Source organism: Eublepharis macularius, chromosome 13 (genome assembly GCF_028583425.1).
Source record: "Eublepharis macularius isolate TG4126 chromosome 13, MPM_Emac_v1.0, whole genome shotgun sequence".
NCBI lineage: Eukaryota > Metazoa > Chordata > Lepidosauria > Squamata > Eublepharidae > Eublepharis > Eublepharis macularius.
The window spans coordinates 70,115,926-70,137,927 of NC_072802.1; the positions used below are offsets into that span (position 1 = coordinate 70,115,926).

At 43.5% G+C, this 22,002-nt stretch overlaps 2 protein-coding genes across 12 annotated transcripts in view; both read right to left on the reverse strand.

The window, feature by feature from the left end:
- Positions 1-2,025, reverse strand: part of VPS33A (VPS33A core subunit of CORVET and HOPS complexes) — a 22,132-nt gene extending 20,107 nt beyond the window's left edge. Inside the window, exon 1 of the mRNA XM_054996710.1 lies at positions 1,222-2,025. Within this exon, the coding sequence (XP_054852685.1) occupies positions 1,222-1,323 (102 nt within the window). The 5' untranslated portion in view covers positions 1,324-2,025. The remainder of the gene's footprint in view (positions 1-1,221) is intronic.
- A 2,947-nt stretch (positions 2,026-4,972) lies between these two features.
- CLIP1 (CAP-Gly domain containing linker protein 1) overlaps positions 4,973-22,002 on the reverse strand; it is an 85,263-nt gene continuing 68,233 nt past the window's right edge. For 9 of the 11 annotated variants that reach the window (XM_054995895.1, XM_054995901.1, XM_054995894.1 and 6 more), the window contains 6 exons: positions 16,982-17,034; positions 12,159-12,276; positions 11,629-11,779; positions 10,654-10,703; positions 7,960-8,084; positions 4,973-6,741 (listed from right to left, as the gene is read on the reverse strand). In XM_054995895.1, the coding sequence (XP_054851870.1) occupies positions 6,519-6,741; positions 7,960-8,084; positions 10,654-10,703; positions 11,629-11,779; positions 12,159-12,276; positions 16,982-17,034 (720 nt within the window). In that variant the 3' untranslated portion in view covers positions 4,973-6,518. The remainder of the gene's footprint in view (positions 6,742-7,959; positions 8,085-10,653; positions 10,704-11,628; positions 11,780-12,158; positions 12,277-16,981; positions 17,035-22,002) is intronic. The other 2 variants (XM_054995898.1, XM_054995896.1) reach the window with 1 other exon arrangement.

Consider the following 22,002-nt stretch of genomic DNA (forward strand, 5'->3'; position numbering starts at 1 on the left):
CTGTAAAAAAGGTTAGGGAAGAGAATGACCGGCCCAAGATCATGCAATGAGCTTTATGGTGGAAGGGGATTTGAATCTGGGTCACCCTAGACCTCCATTCTAAGCACAGTGCAACACTGCAGGATCTCCCCTGCCCTACAAACTTGCCAAAAGGGAACCCAAAGCAACTTTGTGCTACCTTAAAAGCCAACAGATCCCTTTTCCTCACCACAAAATTTTAGAAATTTGAGTGGCAGTCCAAAAGTGGGTGGAAGGGATGGGTGTGCATGACCTTCACTATATGAGGAGGGGCGTGCCCAGGACTCCCACCTGGGAGGTTGCCAACTCTAAGCTGGGAAATTTCTAGAGATTTGAAGGTGGTCTCTGGGGAGGGTGGGTTTGGGGAGGAGAGGGAGCTCAGCAGAGTATAAATCATAATGCCACAGACTCAGCTGTCGAAATAGCCAATTTTTTCCCCAGGGGAACTGATCTCTGTGGCTTGGAGATCACTTGCAATTGTGGGAGATCTCCAGCTGTCCCCTGGAGGTTGGTAACATAGGGGTTACCAGCTCCAGGTTGGGAAATTTCTGGAGATTTGAGGGTGGTCTCTGGGAAGGGTGGGTTTGGGGAGGAGAGGGACCTCAGCGGGGTATAATAAAATAATAAATAAATATTATGCCACAGATCCAACCTCTGAAGCAGCCATTTTTTCCAGGTGAACTGATCTGTGTGGCTTGGAGATCACTTGTAATTGCAGGAGATCGCCAGCTGTCACCTAGAGGTTGGTGACTGTTTATAGGGTTACCAGCTCCAGGTTGGGAAATACCTGGAGATTTGAGGGTGGTCTCTGGGAAGGGTGGGTTTGAGGAGGAGAGGGACCTCAGCGGGGTATAAATTAAAATGCCACCGATTCAGCCTCCGAAGAAGCCATTTTATCTAGGGGACCTGAGCTCTCTGGCCAAAAGATCAATTGTGAATTGTGATTCCGGGAGTTCTCCAGCTGTCACCTGGAGGTTGGCAACAACCGCAGCCTCATGGGCCTCATAGGCTGGGCTAGGGCAGAGGGCCAGGGGAGCCCCCTTTCTTCCCACCCCGCTTGGCTTAAGAAGAGCCACAAGACCCTTCGGAGGAAAGGCGGAAAGCGGGCCGAGGGTGCGCCTCCCCTCCCCGTCCGAGGCGGCCTCCGGGGCGGGCTGCCGCCTCAGCGGGGCCGGGATGCGGCCTACTGCGACGGGCCCTGACCTTCGATCCGGCGCACTTGTCGAGGAACTCGCGCAGCTCCCTCCGGCCGGCCTCCCGCAGCGTCGTCAGGTTGACCCGTCCCGAGCTCAGGTGGGCCGCCATGGCCGGCCGAGAGAACGAGCGAGCGGAGCGCGGCGCTCCCGCTGCCTTCTCGCCGCCCTCAGAGCCAGGCCAGGCGGGGGGAAGGCCGGGCCGCCTCGGTCATGTGAGAGAAGGAAGGGGCGGCCGCGGCCTTGCGCGGAGGGCCGTCGTGAGGGAGCGGCACGGAGAACGGGCGGCGGCGGGGAATGAGGAGGAGTGCGGCTGGCGCGGAGACCCGCGAGACTCGAGGGAAGGGCGCCACTTTTTCCTTTGGGAATGCATTTTATGGCCCCCTTTCTACTGGACGAGATCTTTAGGCGCCTCCTGGAGGTTGGCAACCCCCGTTCGTTCCCCTTTGGGGGGATGGGAGAGCACTGGGGGCTTAGGTGCCATTTGAAGAAGTGAGCTGTGAGCCACGAAAGCTCCTACCCTACCACAAATGCTGTTAAGTCTTATCGTTGCTACTGGACTCCTGCTCTTTTCTGTCTGAAGAAATGAACAGTAACTCACGAAAGCTCAAGATCCCTACCACAAATTTTGTTAGTCTTATAGGTGCTACTGCTCTTTTCTACTGGTATCTGAAGAAGTGAGCTTTGACTCACGAAAATATCTTACCACAAATTTTGTTAGTTTTATTGGTACTACTGGACTCGTGCTATTTTCTATCTGAAGAAGAGAGCAGTGATTCATAAAAGCTCATATCCTTCCACAAATTTTTGTTAGTCATATATGTGCTACTGGTCTCTTGCTCTTTTCTGCTGGTATCTAAAGAAATGAGCAGTGACTCACGAAAGCTCATATCCTACCACAAATTTTGTTAGTCTTATAGGTGCTATTGGACTCATAGCCTTTTCTATCTGATGAAGTGAGCAGTGACTCACGAAAACTCATTTCCTACCACAAATTTTGTTAGTTTTATAGGTGCTACTGGACTCTTGCTCTTTTCTATCTGAAGAAGTGAGCTGTGACTCACAAAAGCTCATATCCTACCACAAATTTTGTTAGTCTTATCGGTGCTACTGGACTCATGCACTTTTCTACTCCTGGAGATCTAGTTGGTCTTTAAGATGCCGGTGAAGAGTGCCTTCAAGTCATAGCTGATATATGGCGATCCCCCCTGGTGGGGTTTTCATGGCAAGAGACTAACAGGTGGTTTGCCATCGCCTGCCTCTGTAACCCTGGTCTTCTTTGGAGTGAAGATCCTTCTGCTGTGGAAGCAGTTTCTGCCAAAGCAATGTTTTTAGCAATCTACACAGCCAAAAAAATACTCCAATGGCCAATTAGAGCCATGCTTTGCAAAAGCCCCACCCACTTTCTATAAGCACTTGGTGAGCTCCAAGAAAAGTATCAGCAGGCACAATTGTGCCCAAGGGCACCACGCTGGGGATCCGTGGGGTAACATTTATTTATGTCATTTATAGTCTACCTTTCTCACCGAGACTCAAGGTGGAATACATAGTGTGAGATTAGTACAGTCGATATCAAGGACATTTCAATAGGGTATATAAATGCAAGTTTACAACTGCCCGTTTTGAGTGGCTGGGGGGAAGGTGCTCTGAGTTAGCAATTGATTTACAGTAGACCTCAGTGGTTCGCTTATGTGGTCCTTACTTGATTTTAACAGCCAAGATGGGCAAGGATCCAATGCACAAGTAGTGACTTTCATAGATATCAGGGTCTTGTTAGGATCAGACATTGTAACTAGTTCAAGGCAGGCCATATGTGAGCTAGGTGGTGTATTAAGCATTTTCTCCATCTTGTCTGTATTACAGCTGGCATCCAGATCAGGGTGTATTCCTGTTATTTTGTCAGTGAAAAACTTTGCAAAGGTCTCACAGCTAATTGTCTGTTCTTGAGACTGTAAAGGTTCAGATTTAGAGGTTAGAAGATGTTGAGATATCTTCAACAATTGGGACAGTCGTGAGCTAGCGGATGCAATGGTTGCTGAGAAATAACGTTTCTTTGCCTTTTATGCCTTTTCAGATTTCTATAATCCTAGTCCTATTATGACCTGGATAGTCCAAACAAGCCCAATCTCATCTGATCTTGGAAGCCAAGCCAAGTGGGCCTTGGTTAGTGATGGGGGACCTCCAGGGAAGACCAAGGTTGCTATGAAGAGGCAGGCAAAGACAAACCACCTGTGTTAGTCTCTTGCGTTGAAAACCCCAGCAGGGGTCGCTATAAATCAGCTACAGCTTGATGGCACTTTCCTCCACCACCAGTCTTGTTATATTGCTTAGTAAATGTTGCATCCTGTTGCTTTTCACTAATCTGCCTCGAGTCTTAGTGAGAAAGGGGGACTATAAATAAAGCAAATAAACAGTAAGACAACGTCCAAACAATTTGGATTAAGAAGTTCCTTACCTGATGGTTCTCCCACTATTCAACTGTTTGCCTGATGTACTTGAGGGTAGGAAAGGGGCCTTTGTTCATTTTTATTCTAGTATAAATCACTGTAAGTATTTAGAGTGTGTTTTCTGCAACTGTCATGGAATTCCTTTCAAGATAAGGGGGAAAAGCAGGTTCTTGGAGCTTGCCACATTCTTCCAACACTGTACTACAGGTTGATTTAGAGCAAGGGACAAACCGCTGGAGCAGATACTTGTTCTGTTTGTTGCTGGGCATCCTGTGTATCCCTTGGGTTAGTTCCTCCCCTACACCACAGAACATGCAAATTTCAGCCAGAGGCAAGACGGCCCCCGTTTTAAGAATTACTCCCTCTAGATTTTTTTCAGATAACGTGATCAGAAAAGACCAAGAACAGCAACCTCAAAACTGAGAGGCAGGGGCAGAGCTAGGCTCCCTTGTTGGGTGGGCTGGCATCTTTCCAGACGGTGTCTCACAGAAACGGAGAACAATTGATGTCCTCACAACTAATTGAACCTTCTGTAACCTTGTTACCAAATCTCAAGGGTAATCTCTCTTGAATTATTGTCAGAAGCATACAAATTTAGTTCTTAGGTCCATCTTAAATGACAATGGAATATGTTAATTAAGTTATCCTGCCATATTCAGAGCCATGGAAGCTAACAGGATTTGTTTTAGGACCACTTAAGCGTATGGTTCTGATCCCGAAAATTCACCCTGAGCTGGAGGAATCATGAGTCAGGTTGATGGAGTCTGGAGCATTACCACTTCCCCCCAGGTCATCTTAGGAAAAAAACCCTCCAGATTTTTCCTATTCTGAAAAGAAGCTGTCATCCTTTAAATGGAAATGTCACCCATTACCAGGGCTTTTTTTCAGGGGGAACAGAGTTCCGGAACCTTTTGAAAATGGTCACATGGCTGGTGGCCCCACCCCCTGATCTCCGGACAGAGGGGAGTTTAGATTGCCCTCTGCGCCGCTGAGTGGCGCGGAGGGGAATCTAAACTCCCCTCTGTCTGGAGATCAGGGGGCGGGGCCACCGGCCATGTGACTATTTTCTCCGAGGGCAACCCACTGAGTTCCACCACCTCTTTTCCCAGAAAAAAGCCCTGCCCATTACAAAAGCTGTTTTAAAAAAATAATACATACTTAAATAATAAATACTTAAGTGGGGCAGGTCTGAAGCAAGAGCCCTTGCCAAATTTGTTTTCTCATGCGCGTCTCTGGTTTGATCAAATCGTTCTGTTTCTCAGACCACTCTGTTTTTAATGTCTTTGAGGCAAAGGAAGAAGACAACACTTGTGCCAAGAGAATAACCATTTTATTAAAGATACAGTACACACGGATTAAGTTTAATACTGATTTCCCTGCTGTTTCTATCACCATAATACATTCATTACTCCAAATTTCAAACAAATCACATAAGATTGACCTCATACTCATGTGCCAAATATTGTCTGTAATCTGGAGAAAAAATACACCAAAGGCATATACATATATATATATATATATATTTATCTATATACACGCAGTTATACAAGAGTTAAATTCTCTATAATGTACAGAGAGCAATAGAGATAGCTTATCTTTTTTTACATTTATGCTTTGAGACATTCAAAAAGAGATTTAAAACCAACTTATGTGGTATCACCTTTACTCATGTTAAGTAGCACACATAGCAACTCCATGACAGAGTAATCTCATCAGGAACTACATATATTTTACAGTCGGCAAGGCAGCACTCCACCCATAACCATGTGTTCCATTAGTTTTTTTCTTGTGAAGTTATAGTCTCTTAAAAAATTCAAGATTTACTCAATACTGAATTTTCTGTTTTACATTCATCTGAAACAAAATTCAGACCCAGAAAAGGGTGGGGAAATAAATAAATTATTCATCAAAGAAGACTTGATTTCTGAATGGACTTTTAATAAAAACCTGTTACAGGATACATATTTGCTGGAAGATTTTTTTTATTAATCACACTCATACACACCCACACACACTCAGGAAGCCAATAAAAAAATCTCCCAAGATTGAGGCTAAGTCATTAAATAAAGTTACTGTGGTGTGCACAAAGAGGTCCATTCAGATGAATCGAAACACTGAGGACAATAGGAAAGTTTTCCAAAATATAATCCTTTTCTTATATATATTTGTATGTACAACTTTACAGGAGCAGAAAGAAGAACCTGAAAAGGGATTTTCCATCAATGTGCACAGCATAGAAGTTTCTGTATAAAAAAGTCTCCCAACAGTAGCATGTATGCTTACCTGTTTCATGACATTTTGCTTAAACAATATTTCACACTGTTAAGAAATCTTGCTGAAAAAGGCACTACAGATCTCTAGGTAGCGCACCAGAGTTTACAAATTCTTTGATCAAGAGATAACTGAGCGGATGAAAATTAAAAAAGAGCCCCTTTGTCAACCAATTCCAGTGTCAAAAGCCTTACAAAAATCTAAAAAACATACAAACGCAGTTTTAAGAGCTTAGTGCAAATATGAAAATAAACTGCATAATTTTTAAAGGTCTTTAAATAAGTTGAAACCAAGTGTTCTCGTTTCCTGTAAGCAAATGTTGTGAAAGGGAAGCTTCCCCTTCCAAAAAGATGCAAACCCAAGAGGTGGGAAAGAAACCTGCCTAATAAAATTATTTATTCAAAAAGGCAGAATAAAAATATTTTGTAATTGTCGATGAAAATATTTCTGTTAAGTTGGTTGGTTATAAAGAGGTTGGGGTAAGGGCTGCTGCCCTATTTTTCTTGGAAGCCAGCACCCTTGAATGCTGGTGGTGGATGCTGACAAACGTGCAGAGAACCAGCCTTGCTTCCCCTGGTCCTCTGCTGCATCAGAAGGTCTCGTCGTCATTGCAATTTGTCGTCCAGTGCCCAAATACCTCGCAGATTTCACAATAGGGGCGCTCTTCTTTTCGGCTGCCATGGTAAGTTGAATGTGGAGGCTCATCCGGTGCCTGTGCTTGTGTTGGACAATCTTCGGTGTCATGAAGATCGAAACAGTCGCAAATGTCACAGAAAAGGCGAGGCTTTTTCTTAGCATGGTTTTCTTCCTCACTGCCAAGATCAAAGTGAGACAAGTTCATTTTCTTGTGGTGCTTCCATGGCCCTGCCTCCCTGTTTATAATCACAATTTATTGCCAAAAATAGTCATGGAATTCTAGTGAAAGACTACAAGGAATCCAAATGCTTGAAAAAAGGTCGAAAGGTTTTGCTACCTTGTGGATCAGTTAAGATACACACACAATTAAGATCGGCTAGCCTCGACCAGGACCAGGGCATTTTCGGTCCTGGCCCCAACCTGGTGGAACTCTCTGTCGGAGGATACTTGGGCCCACCAAGATCTCGTATCTTTTTGGCGAGCCAGCAAGACAGAGATGTTCTGCCAGGCACATGGTTGAGACTGGCATTAGGTCCATCAACGAGCCTTCCTACTGGTCTCCTGCCAGCGGGGGGACTATATAGTCCTCTGTATAGTGATTGCTCCCCACGCATGCGATGTTAGAGTGCAATATCAACTTGCACCCCCCTTTTTATGTTTGGTTGGCAGGGAAGCGTGAAGGGGCCCCATCTTGGGATGTTGGAATCCATATTCTTGATTTTTAACTCTGAAAGTTACACTCTTTTGAGATGGTTGTTTTTATTGCTTATCCTGTGTATTTTTACTATTGTTGTACCCCACCGTGGGCCCACTTGCAGGGAGGCCGAGCTAAAAATCAACTAAACTAAACCTGAACATTAAAGAAAACACTGTATTTTCTACCAACCCTCCCCCATGTAATTACTGCTAATTGCAAACCAGGGACCTCTAACCTCTCTGCAGGTTTTAAAATTTTCTTTGGCTATATTAATCTTTACTGGAGATACATGTTGCCTGAAATTAATACTAAGGCTTCAGACATTTTTTGTTTTTAAAGAGCTCGTCTCCAACCTTACAGTCATGAACAAAGTTACCTCCTTGCATCTTTGAAAGGTCAAAGTCTCCTTTGTTCTCACGCCAAACAGCTATTTCCAACCTCCCCATTCACAGGGTGGGGGAATGTAGAGGAATAGTACTGTCCACAATGCTGGCCTGACATGGCCTAAATACAGCTATACTTACCACGGAAAGTTCCCTGGTGGCAGAAAGCCTGAAAACCAATTTAATAGGACAGTGGACTAGAACACTCTCCTGCTATTTCCTACTGAAGGAGTTTGTGGCCGGCATCTTGTGCAGGCTGACTGAATAGCCTGAATGTGGAAGGCAACCAAGATGCCCAACTAATATCAAAATACCTGTCGTAGTTAATAACTTCTTCCTCATTGCCATTGAGAGCAGCTTCAGACATCATTTCCACTTTCAATTTCAGTTCTTCATTTTTCCTTTGAAGGTCTACTATTACAGAATTAAGGAAGTCGATCTAAAGGGTTTGAAGACAGGAGAAAAATGAGACAGGAGTAAAAACTCTGAACGTTTAAGATGAAGCCTTAGTAGAAAACATCAGCAGAAGCAATTTGCAAGCAGGAACTGGCAACCAAAGAAAAACAAACTCTGCTGATTTAGTTATTTGTGCCAAAGGCAGACACAATGTGCACTTTTCAGTATTAAACAGCCTAATTCCAGAACAACATGCAAATGCAAATTGTCATACCAGAACTTCTGTTTTTTGGGACAGCAGTTATCTGAAACAAGCACATTTTGGTCTGGGACCAAAAACTCTTTCCTATCTGGCAACTGCCCACAGAAGCACACAAAAACAGGCCAACTGTGAGGCAGGTTGAAGGCCCATATGTGAGCAGGTAGATGGGACGTTTCGCACAAACCTCTTCTAAATGGCCACTCCCCCTCTCAGATTCTAAATTCAATGGCTCCATCCTCTTACAGCAGTAGCAAGGCAAAAACAAACTGAAGACGATTTTGACTGATTTCCTAAACAATTGTGCTGGTAGTTGAACATCTAACAGCTGGTTTGATAATGTTCACAAAACTTTAGTACTACCACCTCAGGTGCCTGAGCGCTTGGATTAGTAAGCATGACCAGAGTACGGCTGATTTCAACCTTTGCTAGGGTCAAGGTTGGTGCCAGATGCTGTCCAGCAGGCTGCCTCCAAGGCACAGCTGTGAAACTGCTAGAGTGGCCAGGCAAGCAAACGGCAGCAGCTGTTCCTCTTTCCCGTTGCTTCACGCTCCTCTGCCCAGGTGAATGAACCGCCGCTGCCAACAAAGGTAGCAGCCACTGCTCATTTGGCTGCCCCCTCCCATGGATTGGTGGCCGTTGCTCTTAGCACCATCACTGCTGAGCTGGGTGGAAGACAGAACAGTAGGGAGTACCACCCAGCAGCACTCACTGCTCCTCTTGCTCTCAACTACGCGGCAGAGGGGGGAAGGAAGAGGGACTGGAGGAGCAGCCAGCGCCTCCACCTCCACCTATGAGAGTGGTATGAATGCTGGAGGGAGGGAGGGAGGATGGGGCTGTGCCTGCTCTTTCAGGAGGCCCAGCGTCATCACCACCGTCATCACCCAGACAATGAGGCCAGGCTCCAGCTGCTCCTGCTAACGAATAGTGGCCAGCCTTTCCAAGGTCACAGGATCGCTCGGCAATGCCTGGCCCTGATGCTGGCCCTGGCTGGGTTGCCTTAGTCCACTGCAGAGGGAGGCTGCTCTAGTAGCTCGATAAGAGTTGAGAAAAATAAAAACTGCCTTGCTGAGCTAGACTAACATGATTCAAACTGACACAGCCAATTAAAAACAAAATTAAAAATAAAACAGAGAAAGCAGAAACAAACCATATGCTGATTGATGGAAAGCGTTCCCAGCAGCAGATGAAAGCAAAGGGCAAAAGGGAAAGAAACCACGTGTTAGTATGGTCACTACATGACTTACGATCATCAAGTCTATACGCAGCGTGTCACCAAAAAGCAGGCCTGCTGGATATCCTCGCCGATCTTCTCCCCTCTCCCACACCTCCCCAGTTTTTCACTCAATAAAGCTGTATTTTAAACAGCCTACATTTCTGTGACTGCGGTTGAACTGTCAGCTATCAATGGCTGCTGAAATTCTCCATTTGTTGAAGACTTTCCTATTTAGCATGAAGAGGTTCACTCTACTGGAAATCTATTCATTTGTGCACAGTGTGTGCATAGACATACATGTGACAGGCATGTCATTGCAATGGATTCATCTTTAGAGCGCTGAGTCATGCCACAGCCCCCTTGTTCCTTGCAACTTTACCTTCAGAAATTCTTCAGACAATGCAGTCAGCAGCAGAGGTTGAGTGATATAACAATATATCATAAGAAGGAAGGTCAGAAAAGATAAGTGATCTGCCATTAAATGCTTTTCTTTTGCCCCTTTTAGGGAGGCATTTCCGAAGTTACATCTTTCTGATGGAACTGAACCGTTGGACTTTGCAGCTTGAATGTATTAATCAGTTATCAAACACAGGTAAATTTGCAACATCACCAAGTAGCACAATAACTTGCTGAGGTTCATTCTCACTGAATTGTGGAGGAGACCAGTTGACTTGAATGATTTACTGATGGTTTTTATATAATGGTTTTATATTCTAAGGCGCTACCATTACATATGATAAACTGATGAGTATAGTGATTCCTTAAAAATTGCACTCCTCAGAATCCTGTTTATAAAGTTCTTATTGGATCCTGAGAGCGGTCTACTGATTTGGGTTCGAGAATGGACGGAAGATGGCGGGCAGAAAAGCCAGTGTGTTTTCCTGCTGGGAGCAAGGAAGCATCAACGTCACCCTCTTTCACGCGCCTCAGCTGGCCTCCTTTCCAGCCATGCCCTACCCTCTCTAGCATTTCCTTATGTGACGCTACCATGATTTGTGTCCCACCTCAGATGGCCCCTATTGCTACATTCTCACTCTCCTCTTCCTCCCACCTCATCAAGGAAAAATGGGTGTGGGAGTCAGCCACGTGTAGCCAACATACTATTGCTACATGGAACCAACATGTCAGAAACCATACCTGGCTTTCCTGGGCATTTTCATCCTGGATGGTGCCACCAGCTACGTCTGCTTGGAAAAGAGAGAAAAGGTATGAAGAAACTTCAGGAACCTGTGTTGTTGCCACAAGACTAAACCCATCTAAGTCTTTTGAAGAACTCACAATTTGCCAATGAGCAAGATTTTACCACTCTCCAATGTCCCATATTTCTGATCAAGTGCAGCAGACACGTGCTAAGATTTTCTCTACCATTTGGAAAGGCAATGCAGATCAGATGCAAAGTTACCACTTTGAAAATGGAAGGTTGTATTCAACCTCCAATTAAAAAATGGAGACCCTCATGCTGGGAAACTATAAATGCCTACAAGAGACAGAATTCTTATGTGAACACAACTGCAACTGAGTGAAGGCACTCAATAGCACGACAGGCATATATCCTGCTGCTGGTTCAGATGCTCCATAATGACCGACCCAAGGATGGCAGCTTCACAAACCAAACATTATCCAGTGAGAATGTCAACAATGTAACATAGTGAGAGATCTTATCCTAGTTGAATTGCTAATTGTTAAATCATTTCCTTCTTTTAGAGGATGGGTTTAGATGTGGTGGGCAGTTAAGATGGAGAATTTCTGCCATCACTGCATGGTGGAATCCCTAGTTAACTCTGATGTCTGAACAGGGCTTTTTTTCTGGGAAAAGAGGTGGTGGAACTCAGTGGGTTGCCCTAGGAGAAAATGGTCACATGGCTGGTGGCCCCACCCCCTGATCTCCAGACAGAGGGGAGTTTAGATTGCCCTCAACTCCCCTCTGTCTGGAGATCAGGGGGTGGGGCCACCAGCCATGTGACCATTTTCAAGAGGTTCCGGAACTCTGTTCCACCGCGTTCCAGCTGAAAAAAATCCCTGTGTCTGAAGAGATCCAGTGCATGTAGCCACCCATTGCTCAGCAAGTTGCAAGAGCAATGATAGAGCAAAATGGACCAGAGCTGCATTTACCTGAAGAGCTGGGAGGCAGAGTCTGGCTCTCTCTGAGCTTCTGCTCCAGATTCTTTACTTTTAGCTCAAGTTTCAACTTATCAGACTCCAACGACTGAACTACAGAATGCAAACTCCTCGCAGTGGCATTTTCTCCACGAAGTACTGTGACCTGCATAAGTTAGAGAGAGAAAGAAAGCTTACACAGATTGGAGGAAACAAAACCTAGAAAGGGGACATAACAATAAATACATGAAAGGTAGGTCCATATAAGGTAACTGGTGTCATAACAAAAATAGCACAGAGCCTACTATGAGATGCTGGAGACAACCAAACAACAAACAAGTATGTCCTTCAGTGGCAAGATCTTGTACTGACATATCTAGGCTAACTATGTTTCCACAGAACACCTTCAAACAGTAAATACCAACTTCGTGATATTGTATTTGTCTACTTGGAGAACATGTCCAAAAAAAGCTTGGATGTAAGAGGAAAAAGGGGTATTTTGTGAACAAGCCAAAGGTTAGTTGATGGTGTTTCTAAAATGGTACCTCATTTCTGAGTTTTTCCAGCTCTTCATCTCTCTCTGTGATCAAGGCACTAGTAATACTGATGGATTTCTGTAAAGAAGTTCTCTCATCATCAATTTCTTTTTTTAACTCGGATTCTCTAAAAAAGAGTCAAACAGTTTCAGAAGTTAGGTGAAGACTGGTTCTATTAACACTGCTTCAAAAACAAGAAAAAACTAAAAAAGTTGATTTGTAAAAGAGATGTGTTAGTGGGAAAAAAATCTTAACAGAAAGTTTCAGTTCTACTTTAGTTGACTGAGACTTTATAGTTGGCTAAAATTACTTGGGATTTTACAACAGTGAAAATAAAATGAAAAGTTTTTACCTACGAAGATTCATGCCAGAATCTGCATATCATCGTATCCATTAGAATTTAAAGAAAGAAGTTAATAGGATTTGGAGACAGAGAATTGGCGGCGGGAGGGGGGAGCCTAAATTTCTGAGTTTTGTTACTCCTCTAAAAATAGTTATTAACAAGCAACACAAAATACATGCAAAGCTCAGTGGCACAGTTGTCATGCAAAGCATGAGTGAAGCTGAAGTATCGGCTGGTCCTCACTAACAGCTGTAACTTCAGCATTTCCACAGAAGGCAGTTTTCAGGCTCAAACTTGGCTCAGCAACTGGAAGCTATTTAACAGAAGGCGAATCAGTGTGGGATGATGAGCACTTATCTGCCTTTTTGAATAGCTTCTAGAAACTGACTTCCCGACTAACGCAGTGGCTGAACATCAAATACGAAAACACCATCTTTAGAGAAGGGTGTATCACAGTGGGGCCCCAACGTGTCATTACTTGGCTGTGTAGATGAAGTGATTTATATTTGCCTGTTTTGTAAAAGCCGCCATATCAGAGCTTTTTGGAATAGGGGTAACTTATGCCTATCATGACATCAGGGAAAGGTTTGGCAGCAGAGGCTGAATGGGTTCAGGCTATGCATGCAGCATCCATCAGATCTGATCCAGAATGGATGAACGCAACAAGAACTATACATTATAGGTGCTGAAATCCACGTGCCCAAACTTTTTAACCGCCTTCAATCCTTCTGGGTCGCTTTGTTGATTGCACACACAGAACAATGCCTATGAAAATCCCATTGAAAATAAGGGAATGTTACTGTTAGAAGGAGCCTTTATAGAAGAAATTCACAGTGGGTTCTTGCTCTTTACCAAGAATATTTTAATTTCTATGAACATATGAAGCTGTATAAGTGAGGCAGACCATTGGGTCCATCTGGCTCAGCACTGTACTGTCGAGGGCTTAGGCAGAGAAATAACTTTCCTCAACACCTAGGATACTTTACCTGGAGATGCTAGGGACTGAACCTCATCCTGCTTGCAGCTATGAACTACGCCGCCCCCAAGTTAATGGTCAAACAGAACAGTCATACCCAAGAAGCAGGAGGGAGCCAGTAAGAGATCATGCAAGTCCAGATATAACACAATGCAAATTAAGGAAGGCTAAGTGTAGGGCTGCATGGAAATAGGAAACCTACAGTCAGTGAGAACCACGATAGCCAGCGTATGAAACACAGTTTGGTCCTTGCAGAAGCCCAGAAAAAAACCCTCAAAAACAAGCAACAATGGCAATACAGCACAGAATGCCTTTCAAAGTTATGCAGATGTTATTTATAGGAATGGAAGCAGCGAGAGGAGAATCTGGGATGTACAGACACAGGCACACATCACAGCTGGATTAGCTTTTCTTTTCTATTTTTAAACAGTGAACGAGTTAAGAGGGGAGAAAGCAAGCTGGCCAGAATGGGCTCCCTAAATATCACAAATACGGTTTTTGTTTTAGAGAAGTTCAGTGACATTTAAGCCCAACTCTGGCTCTGCAGAATGCTTAAGCACATGAAAGAAATCTCCTTGATTTAAAGGGCTGTTAAGCAAGACTCTGTGCGGACTGCGGAAGAACAGAGGGCACTTGTACAAGGAAGGGGGGTATCAAGCCAAAGTAATCACAACAGAAATAGAAGTGGGTAGACTTGGGGGAGAGGGTGAAGGTCCGTGCCTGCGTTCTGCATGCATTTGGCTGGGGATCCAGGCCTCAGGATCACTCCGTATTAGAAAGTTTCTCTTTACAGCAACTAGAAAACTTGCTTTCTAAAAGAGCTGATTCTCAGGATGCCAATCTGTATCCCAAAAGGAAAAGGACTGTACTTTTTGTGATAAATCCATGGACATGTGTCATACATTCAATTTGGGATGTGATCAATGCTTATTATATAGGCTCTGACAACTGACACTATCTAACCCTTCTGCAAACTGAGAGGAACAGCACATGTCAGCGCTCTATGACTGTACTGTACTTACACTGTGTAATCCTCCTTGAGTCTCAGTGAGAAAAATGGACTATAAATAATGCAAATGAATACATTTCAAAGATCTCTTCATTTTTTATTCTTACAGGGGTTCCAACTTTACTTCCTTGACTTTGAAAAGTCCCTCTCAGATCATTCCTCTGAACATACCAAGGGCAAGCAAGGTTCTTACAGCACAATAGCCTCGTGAAAAAAATACCAAAAGCTAATGTTTCAACTGCCTTTTATGACAAGTATTCGGGACCAGTCCTAAAGTTAGGCAAAATGAAAGAGCAAGATAATATTTTAAGGCAGTACGTTTGTCCATTTAAATTTATTTCACTTTAACTACCAGGAGATAAACTCCATTCAGTTGTTCTACTTGAGGCACCAAATGCCCTGGGCAGTCTCTTTTGATATATACCTTGAGGTCAAAACGGTGTGGTTTGTGCTGGGGTTAGTTATATTGGAAGATCTATAGATAGGAAGATATCTTCCTGCAATTTGCAAGATCAATCATGCCAAGAAAACTCAACCGCCCTCTTACAAGATAGGGACTGCAGTTGCCCTGAACTTGAAATGCAATTTCATGGATCAGAGATCTCCATCAATTTATTTAGTAACAGTTTCAGTTGTCTACCGAGGGGACAGGTTCGTATCCATTTTGTACAGTAATCACAAGTTTTGTACAGTAAGAAGTTTGCAGTCCACCAGAAACATTTCCTACACAAGATCCATTGAACTGAATGGGATTTGCTTCATTTAACCATGTAGATGAGCGCTCTTGCACGTGTCTGGAGACACTTCTGGTGGATTGTGCACAGGGTGGTTAATGAGCAGTCTGTCCAGATCACCTGGATAACCCCCTGCTACAATCATCACCCAGATTCTTCCCTTGCCACAAAAAAAAACCAAACCAAAACAAGAAATTTCAATAATGAAGCAAATACCTTAAAGTGATACTGGGCAAGCTTTAAAAATGCAAGATAACAAGAACCACATGTTAGAAACATGGAAGAGAAATGCAAAATACAGTAAAGGAAGAACTAAATTTGCACTGAAGTGAATTCTGTTGTTGTTGTAAAAATAAATAAATAAAAGATTTAATACTGCTGAGTACTTTACAAAACAAAAGAAAAAAGAAAGCAAGACACTGAGGGAACGAAAGGCAGCCAAAAATATGTACAACTTTACTGGAGAAAAACGTTATTTATTGTAACGTGGATAGACTTTCTTTAGTCTTACCATTAAAGACACACAGATATAGCAAAGGAAGCCAGGGTAGGAAAGGGAAGAGAGAGGAGTGAAATGAGTATTGAGAAAACAGCGCAAGCTCAGAGACAGTCAGACAATTAGCAAATTCACAATGGGTCTAATGAACTGAAGTAACACCAAGCTCCTACAGAGCCTTACGTATCTAACACCCACTTTGATAGTTCTCACACTCCCCTTTTCTGGAAAAAGAAAATTTGTTGTAGTGAGAGGGAAAATGATGGGGAAAATGGCTCAGAGTCACCCCACTCTATCTGAGACATCTTGTCTTTTATACCCCCCTCCCCTACAAAGAAACAAAGAGGTAAGAAAGAAATCCTCTGGCTATTTCTTGCACCAAAGAAATTAATATTTTTGGCTGTGCCAACCCTCTGATTAATTTAACTTCTTGATTTGTTATCATGCTGTTAATGTCATGTCCAAATAAAAAAGGCATCACTATTTTCTACAGGTAAGCTGAAAGTGGGCTTCAGAGATACAATTCATTCATGCTTCCATGTTAAATGAGTTTGCTGCTTTTCCATTAGCATACTAAGTAGTGATGGTGTAACTGCTAGGTTCCGGGAGTGTTAACTGAATAGCACAGACTGAAAAAGGAAACCGTTACGAACCCAGAGTAGTTTTATAGTATCTCATAGGGTTAACCAATGAGTCAAAGCCTTGCATGAATAGGCTTTATATGGAAGTGGCACATTTTCCCAGGGTGCCCTCTTTATAAACTAGCTGCTGATGTCAAAAAGTTAACTTGAAGAAGCCACATTCTCAGGCCAAGCAATGTCATCTTAGCAGTATTTTGGCAACAATACTGCACGAAGAATTTTGAAACTGGTCAGCAGGAAGGCTTTGCATTTGTGTCAGATGTGCAAGTGATACAACGTTCTCAGGATACTAAAAATGGCACTGAATTAACTTGAGTACAGAAATGCAGAGAACAGAGAGGGAAACATCTAACTAAAATGGCGCATGCTAGGTTAAAAAATGTTAAATGCTTCTTTTTAAAAAATCAAGCATTTGTACTCAATTTTTAGTAATGAGAAAGACAACTTTGCATGTATTTAGTATTTCACACGCAAAGACATTTTAAATAGCTGAAATGTGAAATCCTAGGGTAGTTCTATCATAGAAGAATAGAAGGAATCAAACTTTCACCACAATTTTAACTTTATCCCATTCTTCCAATATCCTGCACACATGCGTGCATACAAAAACACACACACACGCTCATAAGTTACCTCTTTTTCATCTCTAACAACTGGTTATTGAGGACGGATCTCTCTTCTTCCAGCTAAAAGACAAAAGCAGAAAATAAAACATTGTAGTTAATGAGCACATTAAAAATAAAAAAAAAGATTGTGTTCTATTTTTACCATTCTGCTATCCTTTACAATTTGCAGAGCGGCCATGGGTAGGGGGAGATTTTTTCCCAGAGATACAAAGGGGAAAAAGATCCAACTTAGATTTGTGAATAGATATCTGTTATTCCCAGCAGGTATGCAATGCCAGTATCTGTCTGCCTCTCTCACACATACAGACACACACATGGCTACAAGATACTTCTCTCCACCCTTCCCAGCAAAGGAGGATATCCTCCCTGTACCACCACCTCTGGCCAGGTCGTCACACAGGGTGGGTGGGTGGGTGGTATGTGCTGCTCCACAAACTGTAATTTGTCAATGCAGATGTTGCAACCAACCACATTTAGTACAAATGTCACTGTTAAGGAAAAATTTCTTATAGGTACTCTGCGTTCAGATTATGTTTCCCAATAGCCATCACTAGTAATCAAGACACCAAAAAAAAATGTGATCCATAAAGAATTAATGAGTTTTACTGACATAAAACCCAGAGGCAGTGCCATGTTCCGACACATGCATAAAGATCAGCCATAGCAGAGAATCTTATATACCTTCCAAAGTTAATTGTTTACAGAAAAGAGATAAAATTGTTATACAAAACTAGATACAAACAATTCTTCAGAATCAAATTCTTCAGGAGACACGGCACCAATACAGGCCTGATTGACAAGATAGTAAACTCTCTCTGTAATATAAGCATACTACATGTCTGATGCCTTCCTGAGAGGGTGCTTATCCAAGGTAAATCCTTGAGTAACAAAGACAAAACAAGAGCTCTTCCTGACTTGCATTGTTCAGTTTTAAACTGTGTGGGAAGGAATCTGCTTCCAAGCAAAAGCTTTTGCCGTCTGTGCGAAGCGTCAACTCCAATAAATGCTCATACATAGGTCTTTTAGAATAGGGGTCATAGAAATTCCCTAACAGTCACCACTAACGGGGGGGCTGATCAAAGCACAATTTATAGGCCATGGTTTATTCCAAGGTCTGAATTCTGCCATGACAGCCCAGTGCCCCTTTCTCATAAAACTTAAGAGTGCTGACATGACAGAGACTCTTTCCCCCTTCCTACTGCACAACTCCGACAGCCAGCCTGTCAACCAGCCCCCCTGCCTAGCTAGCCACCATTCTTAGGCCCCTCCGTGAGCACCGGTACTCTCGTCCTAACGAGTTGTCGCTGCCTGGAGTTTCGTTTTTTAAAAAGCTACTGTAATCCACAGGAAGTATGTCCTTAGAACAGCCACCATATTGTGTGGAGAATGTGCTGGGAGTCAAAAATAGCTATTTCAGTAACAGTACAAAGCACACCCCCAGCTTCGGAGGACAGCTCGTCAGCCTCCCCCACACAAGCAGGCTACACATCTATTGCTCTATAGAGACAAGAGAAACAGCTCCATCCTCGAGTCCTAACATGGTGAAAAGCTAAAAGTTTAACCAGAGTTCTAACCGGAGGGAAACAAAATCACACCATGCTACTTCCTTCCTTAAAACGACTGGGACGTGCTCAGAAGTTTCTGCTCCAGTTCACTTTAAAATTAATCCCATTCTCCTTCTACAAGCGATGCACATTTCCACCTGGTGCTCTCTTCTTGGATCCACCAATCTTCTTCATGCCTTTTAAAAATCATAGTCCTTTGCTCTGTACTCTGCTGTTCTTCCTCCTCCATAACGCACCTTTGAAGAATTTCATGGAGGGTCTGCTCAGAACTCCTTAAGCCATCGATCTCAGCATATGGAAATCCCCAGGGCTTTTTTTCAGCTGGAACGTGGGGGAACGGAGTTCTGGAACCTCTTGGAAATGGTCACATGGCCGGTGGCCCCGCCCCCTGATCTCCAGACAGAGGGGAGTTTAGATTGCCCTCCGTGCTGCTGGAGCGGCGCAGAGGGCAATCTCAACTCCCCTCTGTCTGGAGATCCGGGGGGCGGGGCCACCAGCCATGTGACCATTTTCTCCGCAGGCAACCCACTGAGTTCCACCACCTCTTTTCCCAGAAAAAAAGCCCTGGAAATCCCTACAAAACCCTACACTTGAGGCACCATTTAGGGCAGATGGGGGTAGCTGCCTCCTCACAAATGCAGCATTTCAGACTATGTGAGATTATTCCTCACCAAATCTATAGTTACTAGGTAGCACCATAATGCTCCTCAGAGAGAGACAAGGTTTTCTAAAACAATTACATAGGGTAACCCTGCTTACATCATTCACAGAGTCACAAAATTTGCACCTGCTCCCTCCATCTGGAGGAACGGCGTTCTATGAAATTCCTCAAGCAGATAAGGTCTTTCCCATCCTATACAAGCATTAAGGTGCAGAAATGCATATTTACAGACTTTATCAAGAGGTCATGGCCCTAGGAACTTAAGGATGGAAATAGAAAATATGAGGCTTCATCCTTGAGAACTACTAGGTTAGACTTTTAGCTAGTTATCTAACTGGCTCTGGATGGAACCCACAGGAAGCAACTCTGATGTACAGAGGAACTGATTTCCCAACAATGTTATTTTATATATAAAACACAACATTCTTTGAGAGCTTAAAAATAAGAGGTAGTGCTTTGAAAACTTCCTAAAACCTACTTCTAATTTTGAAATGTTTGAAGAATGGAACCTACCGATTTGAAATACTACAAGCCAGAAAGTGTCCTCAAGTCAAGCACATTAACTGAGTGGAAATTGTTCATTTAATTACAAAGCAACTTATTATCTGTGGAACAATGCAGATTACAACACCCCCCCCCCTCCTTTGCCAAGTATATGAGGGAAAAACTGCGTTAACCTTTAGATGTCAACGTTAATCATTCATGAAACGGTAGTCATTAAAGTTGCAAAATGTATCACGCATCTCTTGGAGAATCTAACAAGCAGGGGCCAAAATTTATATGGTTACCATAGTGACCGTTCAAAAATACCTACGACATATGTTGAAAACTCATCACACTCATCTTAGCAGACAGAAAATCTAAAAGGTGGGAAATGTTAGTACATTCTGAAAGCATTTTGTAACTTGTCCTGAATAATTATGCAATGCACTCCCCCATCCTTATATTAGAAGTTTTCACCCTTCCTGACCTTTCACATTGGCTTCTGTCTACCGTGGAGCAAAAGGTGCTGGTAAGGGTTCTGTGTGAACCACGCTCAAGAACACACCCACCACAGTTCTGTGGTTACACACTGTGAAGGTGCACGGGTCACGGCAAGCTCTCTTGGAGCATCTTGTCCACCATGACAGATCTCATCCAAGGAACCTCAGAAAACCATCATCTTTTTGCCGCATTGTTTGAGGCAGAATAACACTCCCTCTGGGGAGTCACTTTCCCCGTGCCGACACCCCAGTTCCTGTGGTAAGGTCTCCTTCTGGTATCGCTTGAGCATGCAACCAGGGGTTGGGGAGCTGGCAACTGTCAGGGGCCGAAGAGAAACCAGCAAGAGCAACACCAGGAGGTGGGCGAGGGGAAAGAAGCAGAGGCTCATCAGAGTGAGGAAGTCCCTGGTTCTAGTCTCGCCTCAACCAAGAACGTTGCAAACTGGCCACAGGCAACTCCCTCCCAGTTTCATCTGCTATCTGGAGAAAATGATACCTGGTCTGCAATCTGTACAATAAAATCGCTAAGATATGTCAGTGTAATTAACCCCAGAGTGTTAATGGGTAGTGTGGAGCTGAAACAACAGGCTTGCCTAAGACTACCTAGCAAGTTCTGGCTGAAATGAGATTTGAACTGGTGAATTCCCAGTTCCAGCCTTCAGTGACTTTCAAAAGCCAAAGCCGCTGCACCTCGCCCCCAGTCCATAACTTCCTCCTGCCCTCTTCTTTACTACTTACTACTGCCACTCAGCGTAAAGTCATCACACATTCACAAGTGTTGGTGGTGGGGAGTGCCCTCAAGTCATAGCTGACTTATGATGACCCCTGGTGGGGTTCTCATAGCAAGAGACTAACAGAGGTGGTTTGCCGTTGCCTGCCTCTGCAAACCTGGTCTTCACTGGAGGTCTCCCATCCAATTACTAACCAAGGCTGACCCTGCTTAGCTTCTGAGATCTGATGAGATCGGGCTCACCTGGACTATCCAGGTCAGGACAATATCAAGGTTAACTGTTGTTATTTTTAAGCCTATGTAATGGGAACAACTCCCTAGGACCTTTGTAATAAATGAGAGCTGTGCAAGGGAATTGCGGCACAGCTCCATTTCGTTTTGTTGGGGAATACACAAGAGATGTTTCTAGCCGACTGTGCTGTGTGGTGTTCTCTTGAACTCATTTAGACTGCCTCCACTTGGGTCATTCTTACCCACAGGTTCCTCAAGAACAAGTCATGTCAGACTAACCTTATCTCCTTTTTCTGAGAGAGTTACTACTTTGTTGGATCAGAGGAATGCTGTGGACATAGTTTATCTAGATTTCAGTAAGGTTCCACATGATATTCTTGTGGACAAGTTGGTAAATCCTATTACTGTTAGGTGGATTTGTAACTGGTTGACAGACAGCACCTCAAGAGCGCTTGTAACTGGTTCCTCATTCTCTTGAAGAGGAGTGACAAATGGACCGCCCCAGGATTCTGTCCTGGGCCCTGTGTTGCTCGACATTTTTATAAATGACTTGGATGAAAGAATAAAGGGGATGCTCATTAAATCTGCAGATGATGCTAAATGGAAGAGGTAGAAGACAGAATCAAGATTCAGGATACAAAATGTATTTCAACACAGATAAATGGAAAGTTCTGCATTCAGACAGAAAAAAACAAACGCATAATTATAGGATGAGGGAGACTTGTCTTGGCAGTAGTATGTGTGAAAAGGATCTAGGAGTCTTAGTATATCATACACTGAACATGAGTCAGTAGTGTGATGTGGTAGCTAAAAAGGCAAATGCAATTCTGGCTGCATCAACAGAAGTGTAGTGTCCAG